This window comes from Dicentrarchus labrax, unplaced genomic scaffold, assembly GCF_905237075.1.
Source record: "Dicentrarchus labrax unplaced genomic scaffold, dlabrax2021, whole genome shotgun sequence".
Classification (NCBI taxonomy): Eukaryota; Metazoa; Chordata; class Actinopteri; family Moronidae; genus Dicentrarchus; species Dicentrarchus labrax.
Window position 1 is genome coordinate 7,834,504 of NW_026136723.1, and position 26,336 is coordinate 7,860,839.

General features: G+C 41.7%; 3 protein-coding genes and 1 long non-coding RNA gene across 11 annotated transcripts in view; 3 read left to right on the forward strand and 1 right to left on the reverse strand.

Annotated features, from left to right (window-relative positions):
- The window catches only part of arid1ab (AT rich interactive domain 1Ab (SWI-like)), a 53,796-nt gene extending 46,958 nt beyond the window's left edge, over nucleotides 1-6,838 (forward strand). For all 5 annotated transcript variants that reach the window (XM_051390119.1, XM_051390120.1, XM_051390121.1 and 2 more), the window contains 8 exons: nucleotides 44-176; nucleotides 802-977; nucleotides 1,072-1,201; nucleotides 1,325-1,444; nucleotides 1,638-1,734; nucleotides 1,956-2,775; nucleotides 3,251-3,381; nucleotides 3,504-6,838. In XM_051390119.1, coding sequence (XP_051246079.1) covers nucleotides 44-176; nucleotides 802-977; nucleotides 1,072-1,201; nucleotides 1,325-1,444; nucleotides 1,638-1,734; nucleotides 1,956-2,775; nucleotides 3,251-3,381; nucleotides 3,504-5,429 — 3,533 coding nt within the window. In that variant the 3' untranslated portion in view covers nucleotides 5,430-6,838. The remainder of the gene's footprint in view (nucleotides 1-43; nucleotides 177-801; nucleotides 978-1,071; nucleotides 1,202-1,324; nucleotides 1,445-1,637; nucleotides 1,735-1,955; nucleotides 2,776-3,250; nucleotides 3,382-3,503) is intronic.
- Nucleotides 6,839-6,852: 14 nt separating this feature from the next.
- Nucleotides 6,853-14,745, forward strand: LOC127357742 (uncharacterized). Of its 2 annotated transcripts, none has more exons than XM_051390152.1 (4): nucleotides 6,853-7,121; nucleotides 7,219-11,979; nucleotides 13,411-13,471; nucleotides 14,003-14,745. In XM_051390152.1, the coding sequence occupies exons 2-4, from the start codon at nucleotides 11,974-11,976 to the stop codon at nucleotides 14,515-14,517; spliced, it is 582 nt and encodes a 193-aa protein (XP_051246112.1). In that variant the 5' UTR covers nucleotides 6,853-7,121; nucleotides 7,219-11,973; the 3' UTR covers nucleotides 14,518-14,745. The 2 variants fall into 2 exon arrangements, with proteins under 2 accessions (XP_051246112.1, XP_051246111.1); XM_051390151.1 differs by lacking the exon at nucleotides 13,411-13,471 and having other exon boundaries at nucleotides 7,219-7,442; nucleotides 11,680-11,979.
- A 776-nt stretch (nucleotides 14,746-15,521) lies between these two features.
- On the forward strand, nucleotides 15,522-16,410 carry LOC127357746 (uncharacterized). Its single transcript, XR_007882305.1, has 3 exons — nucleotides 15,522-15,653; nucleotides 15,824-15,947; nucleotides 16,236-16,410. It is a non-coding gene; the product is annotated as an uncharacterized LOC127357746 (long non-coding RNA).
- A 1,653-nt stretch (nucleotides 16,411-18,063) lies between these two features.
- Nucleotides 18,064-24,549, reverse strand: LOC127357734 (uncharacterized). 3 transcript variants are annotated; one of them, XM_051390142.1, is made up of 4 exons: nucleotides 23,973-24,549; nucleotides 23,835-23,893; nucleotides 22,469-23,760; nucleotides 18,064-18,192 (listed from the first exon to the last, which is right to left on the reverse strand). In XM_051390142.1, the coding sequence occupies exons 1-3, from the start codon at nucleotides 23,993-23,995 to the stop codon at nucleotides 22,472-22,474; spliced, it is 1,371 nt and encodes a 456-aa protein (XP_051246102.1). In that variant the 5' UTR covers nucleotides 23,996-24,549; the 3' UTR covers nucleotides 18,064-18,192; nucleotides 22,469-22,471. The 3 variants fall into 3 exon arrangements, with proteins under 3 accessions (XP_051246102.1, XP_051246101.1, XP_051246100.1); XM_051390141.1 differs by lacking the exon at nucleotides 18,064-18,192 and adding an exon at nucleotides 18,462-18,739; XM_051390140.1 differs by lacking the exon at nucleotides 18,064-18,192 and adding an exon at nucleotides 22,337-22,399.
- Between the last annotated feature and the right edge of the window lie 1,787 nt (nucleotides 24,550-26,336).

Here is a 26,336-nt window from a genome sequence, read left to right on the forward strand (position 1 = left end):
TCGTTTCCCCAGTACTCAGTGTGTGCATGTGCTTGTTTTGCAGCTGGTTCTGGATCCCTGCAAGGACCCCAGACTCCTCAGTCCACCAGTAGTTCCATGGCAGAGGGGGGAGACCTGAAGCCCCCCACCCCAGCCTCCACCCCGCACACGCAAATGCCTCCGATACCTGGCGTCAGGTACAAGTTAGAAGCCACAATATCATGTTTCTATGATGTTAACAATATCAGGAGTCATCACAATAAAATGAAACTGATCCTTCTGGAGAGACGGGATCATTGCATCAGGAAATAGTAATAGAATACAGCAAACAGGAAAATATGCTTTAAGTTATGTAATGGTAGGTCATGCTAAGATATACACAACCAACCAGCTTGTTAATAAGTTTTTAAGAGGAGTATAATAATGAAGAACACAAGCATGGGGTCTGGAAAATGACTGCAGTAACATACAAAATATAAAGTACAGTATTATGAATGTGCCCCAGAAAACTGAAGATTAAGTAGATGCATTCACTGCACATGGCATCCACGCAGTTTTGAATGTCTTGAAATATATGGACGGACATTTGTTATTGGCCTTAGAAAAACACTGTAATGTCTGATATAAATAATGCAACTCAATCTCTCAATTCTTGAACTTTTGGGTGCCAAGGAATAGCAGGGGCTATTAAACAATAAACAAAACAGGAACATTAAGAAGAATTTTGAAACAAACCATATAGGAGTCCTGGATTTATTGAAAATAATATCTATGAACCAAAAACCTCTCTGTTTTACTAACAAGCCCCCTGCACTCCTACAGGAGTAGCGTTAATCTGCAGGACCCCTTTGCTGACGGGGGAGACCCTGCATTTTCCAGAAGGAATGCCATGACTCCCAACTCACAGGGCTACCAGCCCGGAATGGGAGGCCCAGAGATGATGGGTCGAATGGGTCCCTACGAGTCCAACAAGGACCCCTTCGGTGGCATGAGGAAAGGTGAGCGACTGCCAAACAAACCGGCTAATCAGATGCTGTAGGAGTTCTGTGAGAGCTGAAACTAACATCAATCTGTGTTTCTTTATTTTCTAAGCTGGAGAGCAGTTCATGCAACCAGGCCCTAACAGTGGAATGGGAGAACAGTATAACAGAGGCCCACCAGGCCCTATGGGCAACATGCAGATGGGCCAGAGGCAACAGTTCCCTTACGGATATGACCGAAGGTAAGCATACTGTATAATTCAACGTAATCTTTTAATGATATATATATCTGTAAAACATCCGCTGTCCGTATGGATATATATATATAAGTCAGATCAACTGAATGTTGTTTGTTGGGTTTACAGGCAGGAGCCAGGCATAGGCCCTGACGGCAGCATGGGACCAGGAGCTCCTCAGCCCAACATGATGCCTTCTGGAGCGGACACAGGGATGTACTCACCCAGCCGCCCTCCACCACAGCAACGGTCAGTACCATTCAGTGCCAAGATTGGTCTTTCTTTAAAGAGAGAGGTTGTTGTAAGGCATTTTGCCAGTGTGATCGTTTTAAAAACACTGCAGGATTGTCAGCGTTGGAGTTTGATACTACAACTGCATGTGCATTTACTGTAAAGAAGAAATGTGAAATGTAATGGTGTGAACTTTTGTTATTGTTTTCAGGCATGACTCCTATACCAATCAGTTCCCTGGCCAAGGAGCTCCCCCTGGTGGCCCGTACCCAAATCAACAGCCAGGAATGTATCCACAGCAGCAACCGGTAAGAACATTTTGTTCGGTGTTTGCAGTTATCTTACTGGAACTTGATTTCTCTCTTTTAAACACTGCCCTAATTATAGATATATGTTTACTATATATGCAGTAAAGGTAAACTTTCATATCTGTGCTGCCGTTGAACAGACGCAAGAATTAATTCTTCTTGAAATGATTGTAAAAAGATGATGAACTATGACATGTAATGCTGAATGTTGTCTTTGACAGAACTACAAGCGTCCTGTAGATGGGGGGTACGGTCCTCCAGCCAAGCGCCATGAGGGGGAAATGTACAACGTGCCCTACACTGGTCAGCAGCAGCCAGGACCCCAGTCCTCTGGGCCCCAAGGCCAACAAGACATGTATAACCAGTATAATGCATACCCTGGAGGGGACCGCAGACCACCAGGCCCACAGAACCAGTTTCCCTTCCCTTTTGGCCGGGACAGAGGACCGTCATCTGCAGGCCCCAACTCCCAGTCTCCAATGGCTCCCCAGATGATGGCAAGCCCCATGCCATCAGGTCCTGACGGCCCCCAGGGTCCTATGTGGCAGGGCCGCAATGAGATGGGCTACACCAACTATCCCAACCGACAGGGACCTCCTGTACCAGGCCAGGGCCCCGGTTATCACGGCATGAACCGCTCAGAGGAGATGATGCCGGCAGACCAACGCATGAACCACGAGGGTCAGTGGCCCGGTCACGTCAACCAACGGCAGCCGCCATTTGGCCCCGGTAGCTCTGGACCTCCCATGACCAGACCCCTGCCATCCACCTACCAGACTTCCCAGAACCACATTCCTCAGGTGTCGAGCCCAGCGCCCATGCCACGGCCCATGGAAAGCAGGACGTCGCCCAGCAAGTCACCCTACATGCATCCGGGCATTAAGGTGCAGAAAGCTGGACCCCCAGTTCCTGCCTCCCACATAGGCCAGGCCCCTGTGCAGCAACCCATGATCAGGCGAGATGTGGCCTTCCCTCCTGGCTCTGTTGAGGCCTCCCAACCCCACCTCAAGCCTCGCAGGCGGCTCACCATGAAAGACATTGGTACAGTATTTATATTTCATGCCTGACTCTGTATTTTCGTGTTGCATGGATCTGTACAGCAGTGACTAGAGTAAAATGTCAGCTGTTTAACTAAAGAAGTCCTGGAACATTATCGACTCAAAAACTGCTTATTAAGAACAATGACAAATAGACTGGAGTCTACAGAGCTGCTTTTGACCATGTCTTTTAATCAATTGCCTCAGTACTAATCACCATCAACTATCTGGTGAATGACCACCTGCCTGTCTGACCTGAATTTGCCATTTGATACCCTTGGCTTGGCTGTGGGAGATTGAATTGAATTGTATATCAGATAAAAGCAGCTTATTTGGAAAAGGTGACATGGGTAATTAGGAATTAAATTAATGCCAGTCCTGATGGTGCAGATCAGTGAACCTCTATCTGTCATTCACAGCTGTAATATCTGATCATGATCCAGTTGGCTCATATTCATTCTGTTTTTGTCTTTTTACAGGCACTCCTGAGGCTTGGAGAGTGATGATGTCACTAAAGTCGGGCTTACTAGCTGAAAGCACCTGGGCCTTGGACACCATTAACATTTTACTGTATGATGACAATAGCATTTCTACTTTTAACTTGTGCCAGGTAAGTTCCACAAACCCACATCTGTAATATGTCCAGTAACACAACAAAATGACGCATCTTATCGCATGGTGTACGAGTTTATAGGATTGTTTTGGTGACTTTCTTCTTCCTCTTTTTCCCAGCTGCCTGGATTCCTGGAGCTGGTGGTGGAGTACTTCAGACGCTGCCTCATCGAGATATTTGGCATCTTAAAGGAGTACGAAGTAGGAGACCAGGGCCAGCGCACCCTCATAGACCCCAATGCTGCTGAGGACTCTGATGATGAAATTCCAATGCCTGAGGGCGAGGGCATGGATGTGGACGAAGAGGACGAAGAGGATGAGGAGGTAGAGGACACAAAGGCCAATCCTGACACCTCCTCACTGGTCCAGGTGAAACAGGAGGAGGATAGCTCACAGAAAGACAAGTCTTCTGAAGACGAGGAAGAGGAGAAGGAAAGGGAGTCTTCTATCAAGGAACCCAATACCTCTACCTCAGGGTCCTCCCAGGACCCCAACCTCCACTCGGAAAAGCCCAAGCAGGCTAGCAAGTTTGATAAACTCCCCATCAAGGTGGTGCGAAAGAAGAATCCCTTCCTGGTGAACCACTCGTCCAAACTTGGGCAGCGGCAGAGCTTTGATAGCGGCCTGATACACTGGAGCATTGGTGGTGGTGACACCACCGAACACATCCAGACCCACTTTGAGAGCCGGATGGCTCTTCTCAAGCAGCGGAAACGCACGCAAGCAGCCACTGAGAGCCGCAAGAAGGTCCAGGTGACTGAGACTGTGACGGAAAACCCTGATAAATCCAAGTCCAACGGGGAGGACAAGCCTCGGCAGCAGCAGCCACCCCAGTCTTCTGAACCTCAGAAGTCTCCAGCGGAGAAGCCCCCTCCTCCTCTTCCCATTGGCGCACCGGTCACTGCCACCATTGATGATGTACTATCTGCCCGCCCTGGGTCGGTCACGGAGGAAGTGGTTCGCGGAGGCGCTGAAGAGCAGAAAGAGAACGGCAAGTACCTGTTCAGCATCAACCCTGACCTCCAGAGCCGTCGCAACATCAAGATCCTGGAGGACGAGCCTCACAGCAAGGACGAGACGCCGCTCAGCACTCTGTCGGACTGGCAGGACTCACTAGCTCGACGCTGCATCTGCATTTCCAACATAGTGCGCAGCCTCTCCTTCATCCCCGGGAACGACCTGGAGATGTCGAAACACCCAGGCCTCCTGCTGCTGTTGGGCCGCCTGGTGCTGCTCCACCACAGGCACCCCGAACGCAAACAGGCCCCAGTCACCTATGAGAAGGAGGACGAGGAAGATGAAGGCGTGAGCTGTGAGAGAGATGAGTGGTGGTGGGACTGCCTCGAGGTGTTAAGAGAGAACTGCCTGGTCACTCTGGCGAACATCTCAGGCCAGCTGGACCTTTCTATATACCCAGAGAGTATATGCCTGCCGCTGCTGGATGGCCTGCTCCACTGGGCTGTCTGCCCCTCAGCAGAGGCCCTGGACCCCTTCCCCACACTGGGGCCCCACGGCTCACTTTCCCCCCAGAGACTGGTCCTCGAGACCCTCAGCAAGCTCAGCATCCAGGACAACAATGTCGACCTCATTCTGGCAACACCACCGTTCAGCCGCTTGGAGAAGCTGTACGGCTCGCTTGTACGCCTGGTCGGTGAACGCAAGGTGGCCGTTTGCCGGGAAATGGCGGTCGTCCTGTTGGCTAACTTGGCGCAGGGTGACAACCTAGCGGCGCGGGCTATTGCTGTGCAGAAAGGCAGTGTGGGTAACCTGCTGGGCTTCCTGGAGGACAGCCTAGCTGCCACACAGTACCAGCAGAGCCAGAGCTCCCTGCTACAAATGCAGGGCGCACCTCAGTTTGAGCCCACGAGTGTGGACATGATGCGGCGGGCGGCCCGGGCCCTACACGCCCTGGCTAAGGTGGAGGAGAACCACTCGGAGTTCACTTTGTACGAGTCGCGGCTACTGGACATCTCAGTGTCCCCACTTATGAACTCTCTGGTGTCCCAAGTGATCTGTGACGTACTGTTTCTGATTGGCCAGTCATGACAGCCGTGGGGAGGTTTCAGCTCTGCCTCTTTCCGTTCCCAGTCACCCCCCTTTTTTTTGTATGTGTGTGTGTCTGTTGCGTGTGAGTGAAAAGAGCAAAACTGACTGTCCTTTTTTTTTTTTTTATTTATGCAAAATCACCTCGGATTCCACTGTCTTTCTACCCCTGCTTCTCACTAAAGGAAGGAATATCATGAAGTAGCTGTGGATTTTAAACGTCTGAAATGGAAAGATACTGACAAAGAAGAGCAGATTGGGACCCAGGCATAGGACAGAGTGCGCTGCCCTGCGGAAAGGACTTGTTTTTTAATGAAAAGAAAAATCTCCAGAAAAAAGAAGAAACTGTAACCAAAGTTGCTGTCTCGTTTACAGTGAGTTTGGGGGATACATGTGCTCGCTTTCTCCCTCGGGGGGGGTCGGCAGGGGGAAGGGGCCACGGACTAAACAATATTATGGTTCATGTTTGGAGGCTTAATAGACTCACGGACTGTGGTGTGGTATAATTGCTGTAACTTTGGATGCTATATACTCAGCCCCACAGGAACCACATTATTGGCTGTGAACAGACATCTGTCATGGGAGGCCTGTGCAGTAGATTGTAGGACTTTTTTCTGTACTGTACACCTTAAAAACTGTAAACATACTGTAATAATACTGTTTCACACTGAGATACGCTGGCTTGGCAGCAAACTGTAGTTTTTAAAAACAGTTTTAGTTAATGTCGAGAGAGAAAACGGCTTTCCCCCCAAAGTATGGTGAACCTACAACACCCCGACCTCTTCTCTTTGTCCCTTGATTGTATGACTTGACCCTTATATTAAAAAGTCACCTCTTTAGGACTGGTCCTCAACTCTAGATGCAGTCCAAGCTGCAGTGTATATATGATGTTGTACATTACACTTCTCTCTCTTTCTCAACTTCTGTTGCTCTTCACCATTTTTAATCTTTGACGATTACAAGTTTCCCCGCATCAAGTACGCCATGTGATTACTTGATGCCCACCCTCTCCGTTACTTAGGCGCCTCACCCTGCTCGTATCGCGCTCCGGGGGAGGGAGGGGGGTGTTTAGCTGCTGTCCAACGCCACCCCCAACAAACACAACTTCAAGTTTCAGTTTGTCTCCGGTCTGGGTGTAGAGAATATAACAAAAATCATGTCTGCGGTTCCATTTGAGCTCCTTCATAAATGACAAACTAGACCTTGATGAAGAAACCATTTTAATTTTGTTTTTTTTGTTTTTTTTTTCCAGTGATGCGGATTCTGCATATTTGTATTTCAGATGATGTAGCTAAAAACTTGATGTAAATTCCTCTTTTTTCCTTTTTTTGGCTTAATGAATATCATTTATTCAGTATGAAATCTTTATACTATATGTTCCACGTGTTAAGAATAAATGTACATTAAATCTTCGTAAGACGTTTGCTGTGGATTTATTTATTATTGCCCTCATACAAGGTTGAGGCAGCTGTTAACTGAGTCCTGAACTTTTCATTTCAGCTCGCACAGAGACCATTCGACGTGTCTGAAGCAGCACACAGTGTGTTCTGATGATGGTGTGTGGAGTATGCTGTTTATCAAATGCACAGCCATGTTTTCCATCCGTGCATTGATTGACATCTCACCCCGATGCTGCACGGCTGTCCTTGTCCCTGCGTCATGCTGATATTTACGTATATATATTTTCATTTCTGGGTGAGGACCTAGCTTGCATTTACTGAGGATGAAAAACATTTTTCCCCAAGAATATTGTTTCTGAATTTAATTTATTATTTAATTTATATTTTCACAGAGCCTGCATTCACTCTGTATAGTTTAGGCTGTGAGACTATACATTCATACACTGATGGCACAGCATCAAGAGCAGTTCTGGGGTCAGTATTGTGCTTAAGGACACTTCAACGTGCAGCGGGAGGAGCCGGGGATTGAGCCGCCAACCTTCTACACCCCACCCCTGAGCCACATGCCTGATAATGCCTACTATTAACACTACCAAAGCACCCTGTAAGACAAAAGGTCCGACATTCTTGGGAGGCACAAAATTACAAGAAAGGTTTAGAAATCTGTGTGTCCATTGTAATCCTCAATGGCGAGACAAAGAAGCATCCACAAAAACAGAACACAGTCAGCATGAGCTAAAAGTGGCACAGACCACATTCTCAAAGTCTGCTGTCGTCTCTTGATGTGGTTTTACTTATATAAGCTTTATTTATTCAGGAAGTCTCACTGAGATCAAGATCTCTTTGCAAAAGAGACATGAAAACAAAGTAATCCAAAGTAAAGTCCTTGCCTCCGTTTCACAACACTGACTTGCTTAAATGCGTTAAGGCACATGGATCTCCTGAAATAAAGTGCACTGGTAAGATTCTCAGAGCCAATTCATGAACTCTGACAGTATTAAAGTTAGAAATGGATGTTTATATGAAACCTTTCATAAAGAGATAGAGCTTACATTGAGAGAAAACAAAGTTGGACAAAAGAGTCTGTATCCACGTAAGCTGCTCTCTGAGGCTGTATATGCATGCTAACATGATGTTCATTGGGTATCATGTTCACCATATGAGTTGTAAGTATGCTAACATTTGCTAATTAGCACTCAACGAAGTACAGCTGAGGCTGATGGGAATGTCGTTAGTTTTGCATTTTTATTAGACAAATTCAGATTTTGACCTTCTGGCGGCACGAGTTAGGGTTTTTACAGAGGAGCCTGAGGGCGACGTTAATGTTTCTACCAAACTTCAGAATGTAGTCCATCCGACCGACGGACATTGCCATCACTAGAGCCACGCTGCCAGCTTGGCCAAGAGGAGGAGAGAAATGTTTTTAAGTGTACATAATAAAACGGTAGTGGAGTAGTAGTAGCAGGATAAGTTGGAGGATTTCAGTGGGAGCTTTGGAGCCTGTGTTCATGAGGCTCTTTGAAGACTGTTGCAGAAGCCGCTTCGTCACAGGGAGTCACGCGTGGGACGGGGGCTGGTTTTCACATCCTTCATGACATTATTGTGTGTCAAACACTAGCTTTAGGTTCAAATATGAGTCCTCTCAATTGTGGTGTTTTCATTGTCAGTCCGATTGCACTCTGTTAGAGGACATTTGGTGGTAATAGCCGTTCTAATCACTCAGTCTGCACTACCGTGACACTATTTGATAAATGAATATAGGGGAAATGATTACTTTGCAACAACCGAGTGAATTATTTCATGATGTAGGTACCCAAACACTGTGGATATCAAGGGAAATTGATAGTTGTTAGAAGAATTATTCTCACTACAGGCACTCAAAAGACAAATCTGTGGACCAGGTTATGAATATTCTTAATCTACACTGTCAGCATGCTGTGAAAGACCATCCAGCCCATCTGCAGCTGCAGCCCAAAATGATTAGTGGACACTACCTGCCACATCTGCCCAGCACTCCACATCCATACTAAGTGGAGATTCTAAGCTACAGGTGCCATTGAAACAACCTCAGCTACACTTTCATTGACAGATGTGATTCTGTGCTTTACGTTTCATTCATACCGACACCTGAAAGCTCGCTGAGGCCTGAAGACATCTGTCACGGATATTTGGAAGAGCCATGACAAACAATCGTGACAGCCAGTAGTAAACACTCACTGCCAAAGATTTCCCACGTCTCTAAAGACATACTTGATCCGTTATAATTGCATCAACAAAGCACCTGACAAATCTCACAGGCCCCCCATCCCCCCCATCCCCCCATCCCCCCATCCCCCCATACCCTTGCAAGTAGATTTGCTTCCCACATTCAGACAGCATTGATTACAGAGCATTTTGGGTAAGAGATTCACTGGAAAGCTGTCAATATCTAAATGCTCAAATATTGATTTCAGTATCAGTCACAGTCAGTGATCGCTAAGATTTGCCTTGATAGGTTCTAAAACCAGTCTTGCATCACAGGACAGCATTTAAAGCAGCAAAGATCCATATGCACCATATAGAATATACTATTAGATCAAAGTTATGGTGATTTTGGAGGCTTTTGTATGTGTATCAACTGAGCACATTGTTATTAACGTTTATTCTTATTACACATTTATAAATTTGGTCTTTAATTTGTAGCCTATATACAGTATGTGTTTCATCTTGTGCTTCAGCTGGCTCCTCTTTCTACTGTGACAGCATGGCGCCCTCATCTGGTCAGAACAGCAAAGTACAGGGTGTGACTGTGGGGTTGTAATATTGTGTGCCCTGTGCTGTGTGATGAGGTGTGATATGATGGCAACAAAAACACTGTTGCTGCCAGCAGAAAGAGGAATGAAAGTGCTTTTGCTCTTTTAAAACCTTTTTCAGCTCAGTGTTCTACTTCACTTACAGTATCTGCAGTAATATGTGTTCATTTCAGTGTCATGTTGCAGCTGTAAATAGACGTATTGTGAGCGAGTGAGCTACGTGTAGCAGAGTGGCAATAGTCAGGGGCGTTTCCAGGATGGTTTGACTGGGTGACACACAAGGATCACTGACTAATGCACGAGTGGCAGGAAGTATGTGTCTCAGCTTTCCAGTCATTCCCAGTTTATGCAGTTCCAATACTGTTTATGGACCCCAGTATGTAGAAATATTCAAATACACTAGAAATAACACATTTATACCACATGCAAAAAACTGCATGGCATTAACATGAATGTGTCTGCAAAGGGGAGACTCCTGGGTACACACAGAACCCATTTTCATTCAGATACCCTGAGGTCGGAGGTCAAGAGATCGCTCTGAAAATGTCCATGTAAGGAATCTACTCTAGTGATTATTATTGCACTTCCAGGAAACTGAGGTACCAGGGGCGGATCTAGAGGGTGTGGCCACCCCAGCTATCCTAGTTTGGGGTCAAATGTTGGCAAATGTAACATATATATTTAGATTCATTTTGAAAAGGATGTCTTAAAAATTTAAATTAATTTAATGGTCTTTTATGGCCTAATGTAGGACATATTGATATTTGGAAAAAATTATTAAAACAATGCCACCTTTAGATATTTCTATTCAGTGTATATGTTCATGTAATATCTTCACATTTATAAATGTGAGTGTGAGTGTGACCCTCTGGTCACCCCGTGAGTATTTCTCTAGATCCACCCCTGTGAGTTACTGTGAGTGTAATAGAGCTGTAAAATAAAATAAGCTAGTGAAATATTTATATATATTAACAATATTAACAATAGAGAGCATAATCATAAACAGTGTTAGTGTCAAATATAATTGGTGTATTGGCAAACTAGAATAAAAGACCATTTCTGAATTTTAAATATCACAAAATAGAGCATCAGGCCAAACTAAATTATGCAAAAACAAAACAATTGCTGTTTGCAGATCCCTCAGATAACACTTGTATATATTGTATAATAAGGATACAAAACATTAAGTCATTTTCGACTCATGCAGGGTTTGCTACTGCTCACCATGAACAAATGAATTGAGGGGACATCACAATGTACAGTAAGTAATGGTCACCTGATAAAGTAATGAGTGTACTGGGTGCCTCTGTTTGTTAGATGTTTTTGGTTTAAGTGCACCATTCTCCTCCATCCATTTCTTTCAACAACAACAACAACAAATAAAATAAAAAAAGAAAGGCGATGAGCACTTTGATCAAAGGAAATGCTTCATATCTGTAGAGCAGGTACTGCTCAGGCTCAGATGCAAGGAGGCTCTCTTTCAATGGCACCCAGCAGATTTGGTGGCATATCAATGAATGTATAAAGAAACTTTAAATTTGCTTTAATTAATTGATCTAAAAAAAAAAAAAAGGTTAATCTGTCGGGATGTGTTTCTGTCCGTCACACTGCGCATGCTTACTGCCTCAGTAGGCCTGTACCGCTGACTGCAGGTCTACTGATTATTTTGTGTTGACAAAATACAAAAAATATTGCACAATATTGCCAAAATATTGGACTACAGCTTGAAGCACTCCAACTCTCTGACTGACTGACAAACTGACCGCGGCGGCCCTGAACGCATCAGCTGCTGCAAGAGATTATTTCAGATCTACTGTGCAGAAGTTGGTACCTTGTTATGATCTTGTTTTACAATTATCAGGCGCCACAAACATAAAGTTGTTGTGAGCACATGTACATATATTGTTTGCACAAGATAATAACGTGTAGAGGAGTTATGATAGGCACAATATGAAATATCATCTTTCGGGTTGCATGAAGGAATCAACTGCAGATATAAAAACGAGACAATTAATATCATCCATGTGCCTGCTTATTAAAATCTTTCTCTCTCACGTACAGGTACATGCGCGTGCGTCAGTAAAAGCCATGGAAACAGAACGGTGACGCCACAGAGGTCATTTAAGCCCTGCTGACCTTTCAGCTTTCTCACTTTGCATTTGAACTTGACCCGAGTTGACCTGCAAAACTCTTTGGAGAGCCGAAGCATCTGGAAGCATCTGGAAAACGGACCTTGTTGGAGAACTGAACTGAACTGAAGAAAAGAAAAGCAAACTAGAGCAGAAATGTCTTTTAACAGACCAACAGAGGAACACCTGCCGGGACCTGGAGGGCAGCCTGCCCCCGACAGTCTCCATGCAGGTAACACTAATAACGTTATATTCATGAATGAACCTCAATAACAACTTTGAAAGCTTCCTCGGTACAGAAATTAACATAACGTGTTGAACTTAAAGGTGGAAAAGAAGCTGAATATTTGATGGCCTGTTTGGAAAACACAGGTTGGGTGATACTGGACGTTTTCTCGGTATAAACTTGTTATTAGTTGGGTTTATTGTATTAAAAGTAGCGGGAAATGTGTGGAATATATGAACAATGGTGTAGTGGTTTGAACACACTGTTATTTTGCTTTGAGGGCATCAATTTTGTCGAAATTGGCCTCGAAATTGTTAGAAACAAGATGGCGACTGGACCTTTTTTCATAAAATGCGTTAAAATCAGGATTTTTGGTAACCATGGAGACGATGGAACTATTGTAAAGTGAACTAACGTTACAGTGTCTGACTGTTGGTGACTGTTGTTGACAGTTTTTATCATCGCTTTAATTGGCATTAAGGACTTTCACGTGAAATGTTGTTATATTAATATGAGTGAAACGTATTAATTGTGTAAACAGAGTTAGCTACTTTAGTGGTTAATCACGCGGCTGTGCGCGTGCTGCGTCCAGGATGCAATGCGAATAATAAGCGACTATAGTGTTGACAGAAGCGCAGACATTTGTGTGGTTATTCTGGAGAAGCCCTCTTGTTGACTGAGCATGACCTAGTCGAGGTACCCAAGGTCCAGCGTGCGTAATTACGCATGCAGTTTTGCGCACATTTGACTATATCAATACTTTATACCGCTTATCACTTACTGCATGTGAATGTAGCTAAACCTGACTGAACAAAGTTTTATTCTATTATTCTGTCCATTTCAGTCATCTTATACATTACCATTATATGATATCAGTCTATTTACATACTTGTTGTACCTGTATTTAATAACACTGATGCATTTGTGTGATTCATGTGTCACTATGCGTATGTTACACTGTACATTTACAGATATACCCATATAGTTGCTGTGCTGTGTGTTTGATCTGTGTATGGGAAGACTTTGTTTGAGGGGAAGGGGGTGATCTTTTGTGCTTTTATTGCAAATGTGAACAAAGTACAATCTTCTTCGGTAATTTGAATACTGAGAAAGCATGTAGTGGATATAGTGAATTCAAACTTGCAGCTTATCTGAAAAGTACAAAAACATCATCTACATATCTGCCATACAGTTGATAAGTTGAGAAATGTTTTTTTTTTTCGGCTCCAAATGGTTCGCAGAGACTTTTGTGTAATCCTTCTGTCTTTGTCACATGTTTCAAAATCAAAATTTGGTCCAATACTCTTCCTCGTAATGCCTCTGTTTGCTCCTCGACAATGATTGTACAGTTTTTATGGACGTGTCTTGTTCAGTAGGTGTGTGATATCGTCTCGTATTACCCTTTAATAAATCTGATTTGTCTTGTTCACTGTTCAGCCTCAGAGAGGGACTGGGCTAGGCGACTTGTTGCGCGGAACCAAATCTATATTTTTAAGAGGTAAGATGACGTAGGAATGTCTGAAAGTCAGCATGTTCTCACAAAGTCGTGGCGGTGCATGCTCCGTGTCCCCTACCTGCGCTCTCCTCTGCGATCATGTGTCAGAATGTGTGTTGGGATCTGAATAAAGATCAAAAAAAGAGCTCTCTCGTGTGTGTGTGTGTGTGTGTGTGTGTGTGTGTGTGTGTGTGTGTGTGTGTGAGCTGTTTGATGATCTAAGTGATGTGGTCTTGCATGAACACTGATCTGTCTGAATGAGAAGCTTCCTGCTTATTCTCTGTTCTCTTCTCCCCATTTTGAAGGGGATGGGGCTGTGTTAGAAAAAGCTAATGTCTGATATTTAACTGCATTACAATCAAAGTAATCAGTTGTTTGGTTGTTGAAGCTGAAGATATGTCACACACGAAGCAGAATTTAATTGTTATTTAATCCACGCTTCAAAATATTTGTAACTTCAGAACTGAATCTATTTTTCTAAGTTAAACTTTGATTATTGATTATTTAGTCTTGTGCTTTAACTTTTTCCCTCAGGTGTCTACTACATTGTAGAGCGTCCTGCAGCTGAAGGAATCCCTGAAGTGATCAGGATCATCGATGACAACGGTAACACTGTCCCCATCTACATCTTCTCTGACGATGAGGATGTGGAGATTGTTGTTATCTCTGAAGATGATGATGAAGAATATAAGAACATTCCCCCTCGCTCCTCTGATGATGAGAGTGACGGAGAGGACGATGACTTGTCTTCCTCCTCAACCAGCGAGGATTCTGATGACACCTTGTCATTTGTGGAAGAAGATGATGACGACAGGGAGCATGGTGTAGAGGGTGATGATGAGGATGAAAGTGATGATGACATCATCAGACCGCTTGGCTTTGAGGATCGACCATTGCCTTCATCAGAGTCCTGGAACTGCCTCCTTGACACAGACAGCTCTGAAGAACCCACTTCATCAGCCTGTGGCTTCAACTCTTCAAGGAAGAGGAGCAGGGAGGACAGTGACGAGGAGGGGCGTCCTGCTCAGGGTCCGAGTAGGACTTGTTAGGAAAGCCTCAGAGAGGAGGAAAGCCCCTAAGAGCTGACTGCATCCACTTGTAGCCTCAGATCCTCCAGAAAGAGCAGCAGGGAGAGACACTGGGAGGGGATTGCTAAGAGGCCAAAGCTGTGTGAGGACAGTGACTCAGATTGTCAGGCCTGTGTGCAGCAGGACTCACAACCCTAACACTTGAACCTGCTGAAGCCCCACAGAGTCGGTGTCTAGCACCTTAACATATTCAATAAAATCGAATTTAGTGAAAGACAATGATTTTAATGATAATAATTTTATATAATACAACAATCTAATCTGATTTAATTTACTTTAATGGAATGTAAAGTAATATAGGTATAATATAATGTAATGTAATGTAAAGTAATACAGGTATAATATAATGTAATGTAAAGTAATACAGGTATAATATAATATAAAGTAATATAGGTATAATATAATATAATGTTAAGTAATATAGGTATAATGTAATGTAAAGTAATAAAGGTATAATGTAATGTAAAGTAATACAGGTATAATATAATATAAAGTAATATAGGTATAATATAATGTAATGTAAAGTAATATAGGTATAATATAATGTAAGTTAAGTAATATAGGTATAATATAATGTATGTGAATGTAATATAGGTATAATATAATGTTATGTAATGTAAAGTAATATAGATATAATGTAAAGTAATATAGGTATAATATAATGTAATGTAAAGTAATATAGGTATAATATAATGTAATGTAAAGTAAAGTAATATAGTTATAATATATAATGTAATGTAAAGTAATATAGGTATAATATAATATAATATAATGTAATATAAAGTAATATAGGTATAATATAATGTAATGTAAAGTAATATAGGTATAATGTAATGTAAAGTAATATAGGTATAATATAATGTAATGTAAAGTAATATAGGTATAATATAATGTAATGTAAAGTAATATAGGTATAATATAATATAATGTAAAGTAATATAGATATAATATAATATAAAGTAATATAGGTATAATATAATGTAATGTAAAGTAATATAGGTATAATGTAATGTAATGTAAAGTAATATAGGTATAATGTAATGTAAAGTAATATAGGTATAATGTAATGTAAAGTAATATAATGTAAAGTAATATAGGTATAATATAATGTAATGTAAAGTAATATAGGTATAATATAATGTAATGTAAAGTAATATAGGTATAATATAATGTAATGTAATGTAAAGTAATATAGGTATAATATAATATAATATAATGTAATGTAAAGTAATATAGGTATAATATAATGTAATGTAAAGTAATATAGGTATAATATAATGTAATGTAAAGTAATATAGGTATAATGTAATGTAAAGTAATATAGGTATAATATAATGTAATGTGAAGTAATATAGGTATAATATAATGTTATGTAATGTAAAGTAATATAGGTTTAATATAATGTAATGTGTAATATAGGTATATAATATAAGTAATATAATATAAAGTAATATAGGTATAAATGTAATGTAAGTATATTAATAATGTAAAGTAATATAGTTATAATATATAATGTAATGTAATATAATATAATATAATGTAATATAAAGTAATATAGGTATAATATAATGTAATGTATTGTAAAGTAATATAGGTATAATATAATGTAATGTAATTTATAGGTATAATGTAATGTAAAGTAATATAGGTATAATGTAATGTAATGTAAAGTAATATAGGTATAATGTAATGTAAAGTAATATAGGTATAATGTAATGTAAAGTAATGTAATATAGGTATAATGTAATGTAAAGTAATATAGGTATAATGTAATGTAAAGTAATATAATGTAAAGTAATATAGGTATAATATAATGTAATGTAAAGTAATATAGGTATAATGTAATGTAATGTAATGTAAAGTAATATAGGTATAATGTAATGTAAAGTAATATAGGTATAATGTAATGTAAAGTAATATAGGTATAATGTAATGTAAAGTAAAGTAATATAGGTATAATGTAATGTAATGTAATGTAAAGTAATATAGGTATAATGTAATGTAATGTAATGTAAAGTAATATAGATATAATATAATATAAAGTAATATAGGTATAATATAATGTAAAGTAATGTAAAGTAATATAGGTATAATATAATGTAAAGTACTGTAAAGTAATATAGGTATACTATAATATAATGTAATGTAATATAAGAATAATATCCCCTCCAAGAATCGCCACCATAATGTGGTGGAGGGGTCTGTGTGTCCCTATGACCCTAGGAGCTGTGTTGTCAGGGGCAGTAGCTCCTGGTAGGGTCTCCCAAGGCAGCTTGGTTCCAGGGGAGGGTCCAGACTGAGAGTGGTTCACAACCCCTTCATGAATCAGCCAAGAAGAAGCTGCAGTACCTTGCCCGGAACAGAGAAACCAGGTCTCCCTCCTGGAGCCAGACCTGGGACAGAAGCTCATCGGCTCTGGCGCAAACAATAATATAATATATATAACATACAACATGAGCGTCCTGCTCAGAGGCTAAGGAGGAGTTGTTAGGAAAGCCCCAAAGAGCTGACTGCATCTACTTGTAGCCTCAGATCCTCCAGAAAGAGCAGCAGGGAGAGACACTGGGAGGGGATTGCTAAGAGGCCAACTCAACGCATAAGACAGTCTCATGTCGTCACTATAATGTGGTTATAGAAGAAAGACAAAGATAAGAATAAGACAGACCAAAGATAGACACTACATTAAGATAAACAACCTTTTCAAGAGCAAGATGACTGATTGCCACAACGCCATTTTGCCATGACGTCTCAAGAATTGAAACTACATGGAGGAATACAGTTTCAATTAAGATAAGTGCCCACAGTTAAAGTGTGAAAGAAGTTAAGAAGACATTGTGGACATTGATATGCTGCAGGATATGCCACAGGATATGCCAAAGAATAAATAAACTTATTCTACACAGCTTCCTGAAAAAAATGAGACAACAAGCATGTTTTGGTCTTAAGAAGACGACCTTCATTAAGAAAGCCAGATGCACTTTGTGTCATAGACCATTTTCCATGAACACTTTGAACACGCTGAATAAGAAGTAAAAAATACCCAACATGGCCAACAAAGATACACACACACGATACTAGGCCAAGAGCTCAGAGCTGCAGTAACAGGACTGACCACAAGGGGGCACCAACATATACTGAAAAAGGGTCTAGAAGAACAACTGAGCAGGCAAATAAATGCAAGATCCAAGCTATCACAGTTAACATCAAAAACTAATAAGATTAAAGGACATATGGAAGATAATGAGAGTCCAAACATTTAAAGAACATTTAAATAAATGCTCCAAACTACTGAAGGAGTTTATTCATTTAAATGATGATGTACCGTTACTGTTGGGTGATGATGAGAAAGACACAGATCAAGTGTTTTGGTTTAAGCCAAAAAAGGAACAATTCAGTAGTTTCATGGCTGAAGTTAAAACGTGGATAACTACTCCAAGGTAACAACAAATTGAAAATGTGGGTGCAGATGACAGTGTGACTGCTTCACCAGAAAACAAGAAATCTGGTGCCTGTGTTGCACAAAGCACAGATAGTGGCCATTCATCAGGGTCATCGAGGTCATCGAGATCATCCATATCATCTGCACGACACAAGGAAGTTGCAGAATGGGCTGCCTTACTTGCACGTGCAGCATCCCTGAAACAGAAACAGGCATTAGACATTGATGAATGCAAGTTAATGACAAAAAAGGCTATTCGTATATATACACAGCTATTGCTGCTTCTACAGCCAAAATAAAGGTGTTGGAAGATTATGAGAATGAGGGCTGGGACAATAATGTCACTGCTCATCTTGAGGCAAACTCAGCACACAATCAACAGCTAAGCAAGCAGGAACCAAAAGTAAGTCATGAACACCCTGAACAGTCAAAGACACATGATTAACATGTGAAACAAGACCATGAGATACATCAAACTGTTGTGAATAGTAACCCTGTAAACCTGTGTGAAGTAATGCTGAAACAAAATAACATCACTGAGATCTTCAAACATCAGAAACTGTCACATTTGCCTCAAAGAGGTGTTCCTGTTTTCAGTGGTGATCCACTTGAGTTTAATCCATTAAGGGCATTTGACCATACTATCCATGACCAAACTGATAGTGATGGGTTAGATTACCTTGAGCAGTTTACCAGAGGTGAGCCCAGAGACTTGGTCAGAAGTTGCCAGAGTCCTCATCAAGGCTACAGGGAGGCAAGAGAGTTGCTGATTTATCACTATGGTAACAAGCCTACATGAACAGAGCATTCAACTGGCCACAAATTAAAGCAGATGATGCTAAGACTCTTAATGGTTACTCTCTGTTTCTCACTGGCTAAAAACTAAACCAGCAAGCTAAAATAGCTCCAGATCCTGTGTTTGGTGAAATAAAGGATGCTGAAGGAAAGAGAAAACCTCATGCAAATGTCAGAATGACTAGAGCACCAGGGCCAAAGGGGAGCACCAGCTCCACTATAGTATAGATCTTCCTCTGAGAAACACAGCGGTTAAAATGCCTAACAACCGTAGTGTAGTTGCGCAGAGAGCAGAAAACCTAAAAAGGGTAACGTGTCAAAAACAAAGAGTTTCACAAAGAATGTAAAAGCTTCATGTCTGACCCGTTGAGTAAGGGCTACACAGTTCAAGTACAAAATGAAAACACTTTGTCTAAAGACAACAGAGTTTGGTACATACCTCATCACGGGGTGAACCACCCCCAGAAAGGAAAACTATGTGGGGTTTTTGACTGCGCATCATCATATCATGGCAAGTCACTGAATGGAGAACTTTTGCAAGATCTGACACGATTCAGACATCAGACACCACATTGCTTTAATGTCAGACATAGTAAGAGTACCACCACCGAACAGTGATCTTCTGAAGTTCCTCTGGTGGTCAGATGGAAACTTGAATGAACCTCTGCAAAAATACAAGGTGAAAACTCTAAACTCCAACATGTCTGCCCTGTATTGAACTGTACCACCCGACGCAGTGCACCCTGCATTTTGTGACCACTACTTACATTCAAACACAGTTTTAAACCATGCACCTTAGACCTTGGTCCAACAGTGCCACCGTGTTAAAGTACACTGCCAGCGGAAATGTCAGGTTCAAAACATTTGTAGCAAACAGAGTGTCGCTCATCAGAGACAAGACTAAGCCAAGTCAGTGGAAGTATGTTAACTCTGAGTTAAATCCCGCTGACCCCACGCCAAGAGGCATGAATACAGATGCGTTCACAAAGTGACAAAACTTTGTGACAAGGGACAAGAAACATTGGCCAATTTCACCAGATATAAGAGAAGTACAGAAAGATGATGTTGAAGTTAAAGGAGCAGTGAGTGTAAATGCTACAAACATGCATGAGAATCAACTTAACATTATTCATTATCATTATTCAAAGTGGCACTGTTTAAAGAAGGCAGTTTCCTGGATGATAGAATGCAAACAAGGGTTGGAGGAAGGCTGCATCAGTCTGCATTGCCAGCAGATGTTAAGAATCCTGTGATACTTCCTAAAAGTTGATCCTCAAACACATCAAGAAACAGGACATGGTGGAAGGAATTACACACTATCCAGACTAAGAGAAAGATTCTGGATTTCACAAGCAGATTCCACCATTAGGAAGATATAGTCGTTTAATGAAAAGTTCGAGGCGGAATGGAATTTGAGGACCTGCACCAATGTGTGGAATAGACTAGTTTGGGCCTTATTAAAATTTTTTTTTTGCATTACATAGATTGTCTTTGTTAAAACTAATGTTTTGGAAAGGAGGAAAAAAGGAAAAATTTTTTTTTTTGGGGGGGAATGATAAGATGTGTAATATATATGTGCATTACATATGGGTTAATGTTACATTAATGGGAATAACTCTTGAGTTCAACTAAATGTGGAGTTGAAATGTACTGTTTAAGAGATGAATTTAAATTGAAGTTTACTGTTTAGATGAATCACTCATAAGTCCTGAGTTTGGGATTAAAATGCGCTTTAATGATAAGATGTAATTATGTTTCAGAAATCAGCAGAAACAACTTTTTGAGAGTAGTATATATATATATATATATAAATTAATATAAAATGGTGGTATAACACCATCACATGGTAACTGTAAGGGATCTTAGAGCAGCATTGTGCCCTGCTGGTGCAGCGTGCATGCCAAGAAAACCTGGAGTCATAGCAGTACATCCAAAGTTTCCATGGTGAAGAAGAAATGCTCCCTCCTGACCAGATCAGACCACTGAGGATGGTCAACAAAGTATGTAAACCCTTCAAACACATTATACGGTTTCTTGATATTTGATAATTTTATATGTATAAGTTGTTTTTAATGTCAGGACTCTGCTCCTGGGGGCACCTGAGAGTGGATGTCAACCAGCACCACAGTACTCCACTGAAGATGCTTCTGCCCCAAACCTGCCTCCAGACAACAGCCCCAAACCAAGAGGATGAAGAGCCCCCTAAACTCACTCGTGAAGATGAAGCTGTCACTATGAGCTTCCTCTGTGGTGCCAGGTCTGTGAGGCTCCACACACACCCCTCAGCATCTGCTCGCCTCCACATGCCAAAAATCAAGATGCTCGAGAGGCACTGACAGTTCAGACTGAATGAGAAACTAAAATACAATTGTTACCATGTGCTTTGGGGCTGTGCAGCACCTTCATATGTTCAGTATTTGTCCTTTTAAAACTTTGATATTGAATTCAGTGCACTGTTCTGAGAGATGCTTTACCCTCCGTGATGTTGAGTTAACATGAAGTCCATTGTAGGTTTCACAATATTTGGTTTAAAATGCAGTTCAAAGTGAAGGCACATTGCCCCATTTGAACACAGGTTAACATGTTGTAATATCACTCTACATGAACAGTATGTGCACACATATTGAGCAGTAGAGGAAAATATTTAATTTTGGGCCAGTTTTGACACCACTGAAAATGTTTGAATCTTTAGTCAGCAACTGCACAGTTTAGTCATTGTAAAATAAAGTCAAGTTTTTGATAGTGATAGAAGTATTAAAATGAACTCAAGGCAATGAGCCTTAATTTTGTCATAGTTGGTTGACTTTCATTAGGCGTTGCAAATCTATTGACTACAAAACTTTGTTCACGTTCTAAATATCCAATACAAGTCTATAAAAAGTTCAGGTTGAGCAATACTTGTGACTCTTAAACTGAAGTTATTATATTTGACCCCTTTTGCTTTAAGCCACAAAATTTAAGTACTCCCAAAATACAAAATCTAGTTTTTGTGACAGTCATGTATATAAGCTACCCTTACTAAAACTACTACAAAGTGACATCTTGTCTGCAATTGTGCATTTTGAAAAAGTTGAATTTAAATGTAACAAGTTACATGTGTAAAAATTTAAGTTGCCAATAGTTAAGTTAAAATACCAGACAAAACATATTGGGGGGGAAAACAGAATTTTACACAAACACTCAAAATGTAGATATCTGGCTTGATTTGTGACAAGTTACTACTGCACACAAGGCTATAAAAGCCATCAGTTCAAAGTGGGACCCTCAGCATTTGTAGTTTTAATCTCAATGTAAAGTGAAATTAAAAGCTTTTTGCAGATTACAAAACTAAACCTTTTTAACCACTTCAGGTTACCTAAACATAATGTTCATAACTTTCATAAGTCTTGTGCTTCAGTTTTCTAAGTTAGCTCTTTAGAAGCTTTCATTCCAGATAGATGTTCAGAGCTTTTGCATTTGTGAAAGACTGCCAACACAGGGCATTTTATGACAACACATCTTTACACACACACACTGTTTGGCACTGACACACATGTGAAGTCAAGACAGATTTAAATTAATAAATTTATTTCAAAACACTAATTCTTCATCCAATGACACCTGGAGCACCTATTGGAACAAGACACATTAGAAACCAGGCTTTAGCACATAGACCGCAAGAAATACTCAAATACTCACCTGCTAGTTTCCCAGATGGCGGGAGCCAACGTGCTGCCAATTGTTCTCCCAATGAACACTCTGCACCTGTGGTTTGTAAGACATGCTCTGCCGTGAAGGAGCTGTGTACGTCTGCTGTGGCTTCCTGACGCTCTCTTCCTTCTGGTTCACAGGGTCCTTCAGCCGTCTGATAGCGAAGCCACCAAAGCGCTCTGGGATGTTGTAGGTTCTGGTTGGGGCAAAGCGCTGAGCAGAGGTTCCCGCTCTGCCGCTTCCAGAGGCAGGGAGGTTACGAGCTCCCTGGGCTTGGTTTCTATTGCTCCAGGATGCTTGGAGAGAGCTCTTACTGCTGGGGATCTGCTCAGTCGAGGTGTAGCTGGGTTTGTAGCTCAACCTCGCATTTGTGGGCATCGCTAGACTGCGTGGGTGGAAGCCAACAGTTGGAAGAGATTGGCTATAACTTAGATGGTTTGTGGCCAAGCTGGATGTGGAAGAAGCCTTGTAGTGTTTGTTGGCATTTCCTTCATTCACAGGAAACAGTTTGCTTTGGTATCGTTTCCCACTGTCAGTCTGGCTCGGGTTATTTTGACGAGTTGAGGAACCAGAAGGTTTCGACGCTTTGGAGCTATGACGAGACACTTTTTTAGCGCGGGCACTGGCTGAGGTTTGCATCTGTGCAGAGTTTTTCTGTGGCGCAGGAGCAGCTGCGCTGAACAGGCTGGAAGACTTCATAGAAGAATAGCCTCTTTGCCCATTGTAGGCTGGTGTTTCTATAGCAGCACCGGGAGCCTTCTGTACTGCTGACTGGTGGGTGCTTTTGCTAGAAGGACTCCGAACAGATGCAGAACTGCTGAACATATAGCTGCTAGCATGCGGTGTACCCTGCTGAACTGGCCAGGTTCTCTTCTTGCTGACATTATGGTCATTCTGCTTCTTACTGTACTTACTCACAGAACTTCCACTAGCAATAGATGTAGAAAGGCCAGATAACTGCTTTTTGGGCACCTTTTGTGCATTAGCTTTATTCAATTTAGTCATCTGCCAGTTAGGTTTCGACAGTGAGCTGCTCTGCACAAACCTGACTGAAGGGTAGCCACTTTGAGCTGGCTGTGAGACAGATTGTTTGTAGTCACGATTGGAAAGTCCCTGGCTATACCCACTGCTAACTGCAGCATGTGTGTTGAAGCCACTGCTCTGGGATGAGGCCTGTCTGAGTTGATTCTGGGGATAGCTGCCACCAAGTTGTCTTAGTCCACCATCCTGTTGTGACAAGCCAACATATATGTTGCCGTTTTGTCTGCGGGAGCTCTGAGCTGCAAGAGATACAAGAGTAAATCCACAGCTTAAAATTCATAGAGTGACAGTGACACATTTGCCTTCAGCTCACCTTGTGTAGCCCATAAACAGCGTACATGGTCTGCTTGAACTAAGCACATCAGCAAGATTCTGCAAAGAAGACATCAAGGTCAGAAGAAATTGGACAGCAACTCAACACATACTTAGAATAGCAGCAAAAAAAACTCACCCCAAATGAACTCCACAAGCCATTTCTGTGTTCCAAAGCGTGCAACAGTAGCCTGACTACCCTGAAGCTTCTTGCTCTGTGTGCATGTGTGTGTGTGCAGCAGAGAGGCAGCATTTACTGCAGCCTGCATCCAATCACAGCTTAATGAGCTGATTGTCTACAGGTGCCTGCTGTTGAGATTTCAGTTCAAGTTGATTTTCATCTCTCTCTCTGCCACCTTTCTCTTCCCTGTGTTCTCAAATCCTGTGCAAAGAACTGTAGGGTCAAAGCTTTATTTTGCTAGAAAGAGCTTTTCACGCAGTTAACAGCTCTTGCCTGCTTTGTTTTGCTGAGATTTCTCCCCTCCGCCCTTGAGGAAGATCATGTTAGTCCTGATGGCCTTGTTAACATTATTAATGATGCCTCCTGCACCCCCTGACGCTGAATAGACCCAGGCGGCACGCTGCAGTAATGATGCACTCGACCCTAACCGTGACAAACAACACATCAAGATCAGCGAGCGTCCACCTTCTGTTTGCAGAATATAAATCACACAACACCACAGTCGCTACATCAGTAAATTCCTACTTCATTTGAATAGTTTTTTCCGTGAGCAATGATAAGCAAAATGCACAATGCCACGCTTGCATGTGAGTGTTATGTCATCAGCTTCCTGTGTCTACTTGACTGAACTGTGACCATGTGGGACGCTCCACATGAAAATGACCCCTTACACTGTGAGTGTAGGTGACACACACTCTAAAAGGACACACTCCCTGGTAGTCTGGCAGGTGTGAATCTTCATCCCAGACTGTGCTTGGTCAGAAGTGTTCATTAATGACACTCCCCTGCTGCCAGAAGAAACAGGAAGCGAGCGCACGACAAGTGGACGACAAATGAATCTGTCACTCCGTCCCACTTTCCCGAGTACTGTATATGCCTTCATCGGGTGCACTTCTTAAAGCCAGATTTATTAAAATGTGCAATCTTATTTTTCATCTTTTAGACACTTGAGTGTTTGAGCCAGTGGGTGAGCCGGAGCGGCGATGGCAAATTTCCTCCTTTCTGCCGCCGTAGGAAGGAGTGACACCTCGCATGCGATGACCAGATGAGTGTGGTGGCTTAGATCAAAGACACAATTTCCTGTCAAAGGAAATAGCTCAGAGGAATTTTTTTCAGGGACAGTTCCCTCCTTTCTAAATTCTTTCCATTACACTTATCAACATTCATATGAGCGAGAAGTAAAAGCATGTGAAAGTCCTCCACTGGAATCGGGCAAAAACACTCCTGATGACACAGGCATCATTGGAAGCAGGCTTTAAAAAGGCTTACACAAAACTTGGACTGGTGACATGATAAATCAACTAGTAAATAAGATCTATTCATCAAAGGAGGCGACTCCTTTCTTCTTGTGGATAGTCTCTCTCATTTGGATTCAAAATCTGCCTGCATCATGTCTCACAAGCGCACATTTTCAACCTTAATATTGATTTCCACAGAACAGAGTGGGGCTCTAATAAAGCAAATGCATGGTTTCGATCTGCACAGACCCCTGACCTGTGGACAAGTGGAGGACATGCTCATTTGAGCCTGACTCTCTGTAAAGGTTACGCTGTGTCAGGTTCCACTGTGCTCGTGAGCTTTCTGCGCATTAAGGTATATTTGTATCTGTATGTGCAGGACCACGGAGGAGACAAACACAGCATCGTCATCTCATTTATGTGCAGAGCTATGCAGGATGGGAGGACATTTGTGACAGGGGTCAGTAGCACAGTCACCTAAGCCACCTGAATCTGCAAACACATCTTTTTCTCTCTATTCTGTTTACACCAAGCCTATAAGTCTTTACTATGCTATCGTTTGAAAGACTATACAGCTACAAATATTCCAAACTCAAGGTTGCTGAGTAATTTCCTAAAACATTAAAATACTACTCATATTTTCAGCAAGATCAATACACATTTGGTGCTAGTATTTATGGCAGCAGTGGGGTTAACATGGGTTTCATTAATACTTTAACTGAAAACAGTTTACATTTACGAAACACATCTGAAATAACATTGCAGGTTTCACAGACCCACATTACCTGATACCTGATATCTGATGATACGTCAGTGAGAGATGTTTTTTTCATCATTCAAACTGTGCTGGTGGAACTGTATAACCCTGTTAGGAGTGTCCTCATCCAAAGTGAGCGGCATCATCTCTTCAAAGTCCTTAATGCAGCAAGATGATGTAAAGTCACAGAGAGACAGTCAGCAGATGGTGTCTCATCTCAGGAAGAATCTACCCTTTGGCCTCCAAACCGTTCTTCTCCTTCTGACCAATCAGGCTCCTCAGGTCCCTGTTGAGTGCGCTGGGCCCCCTCCCGCTCCGGCATCTGGT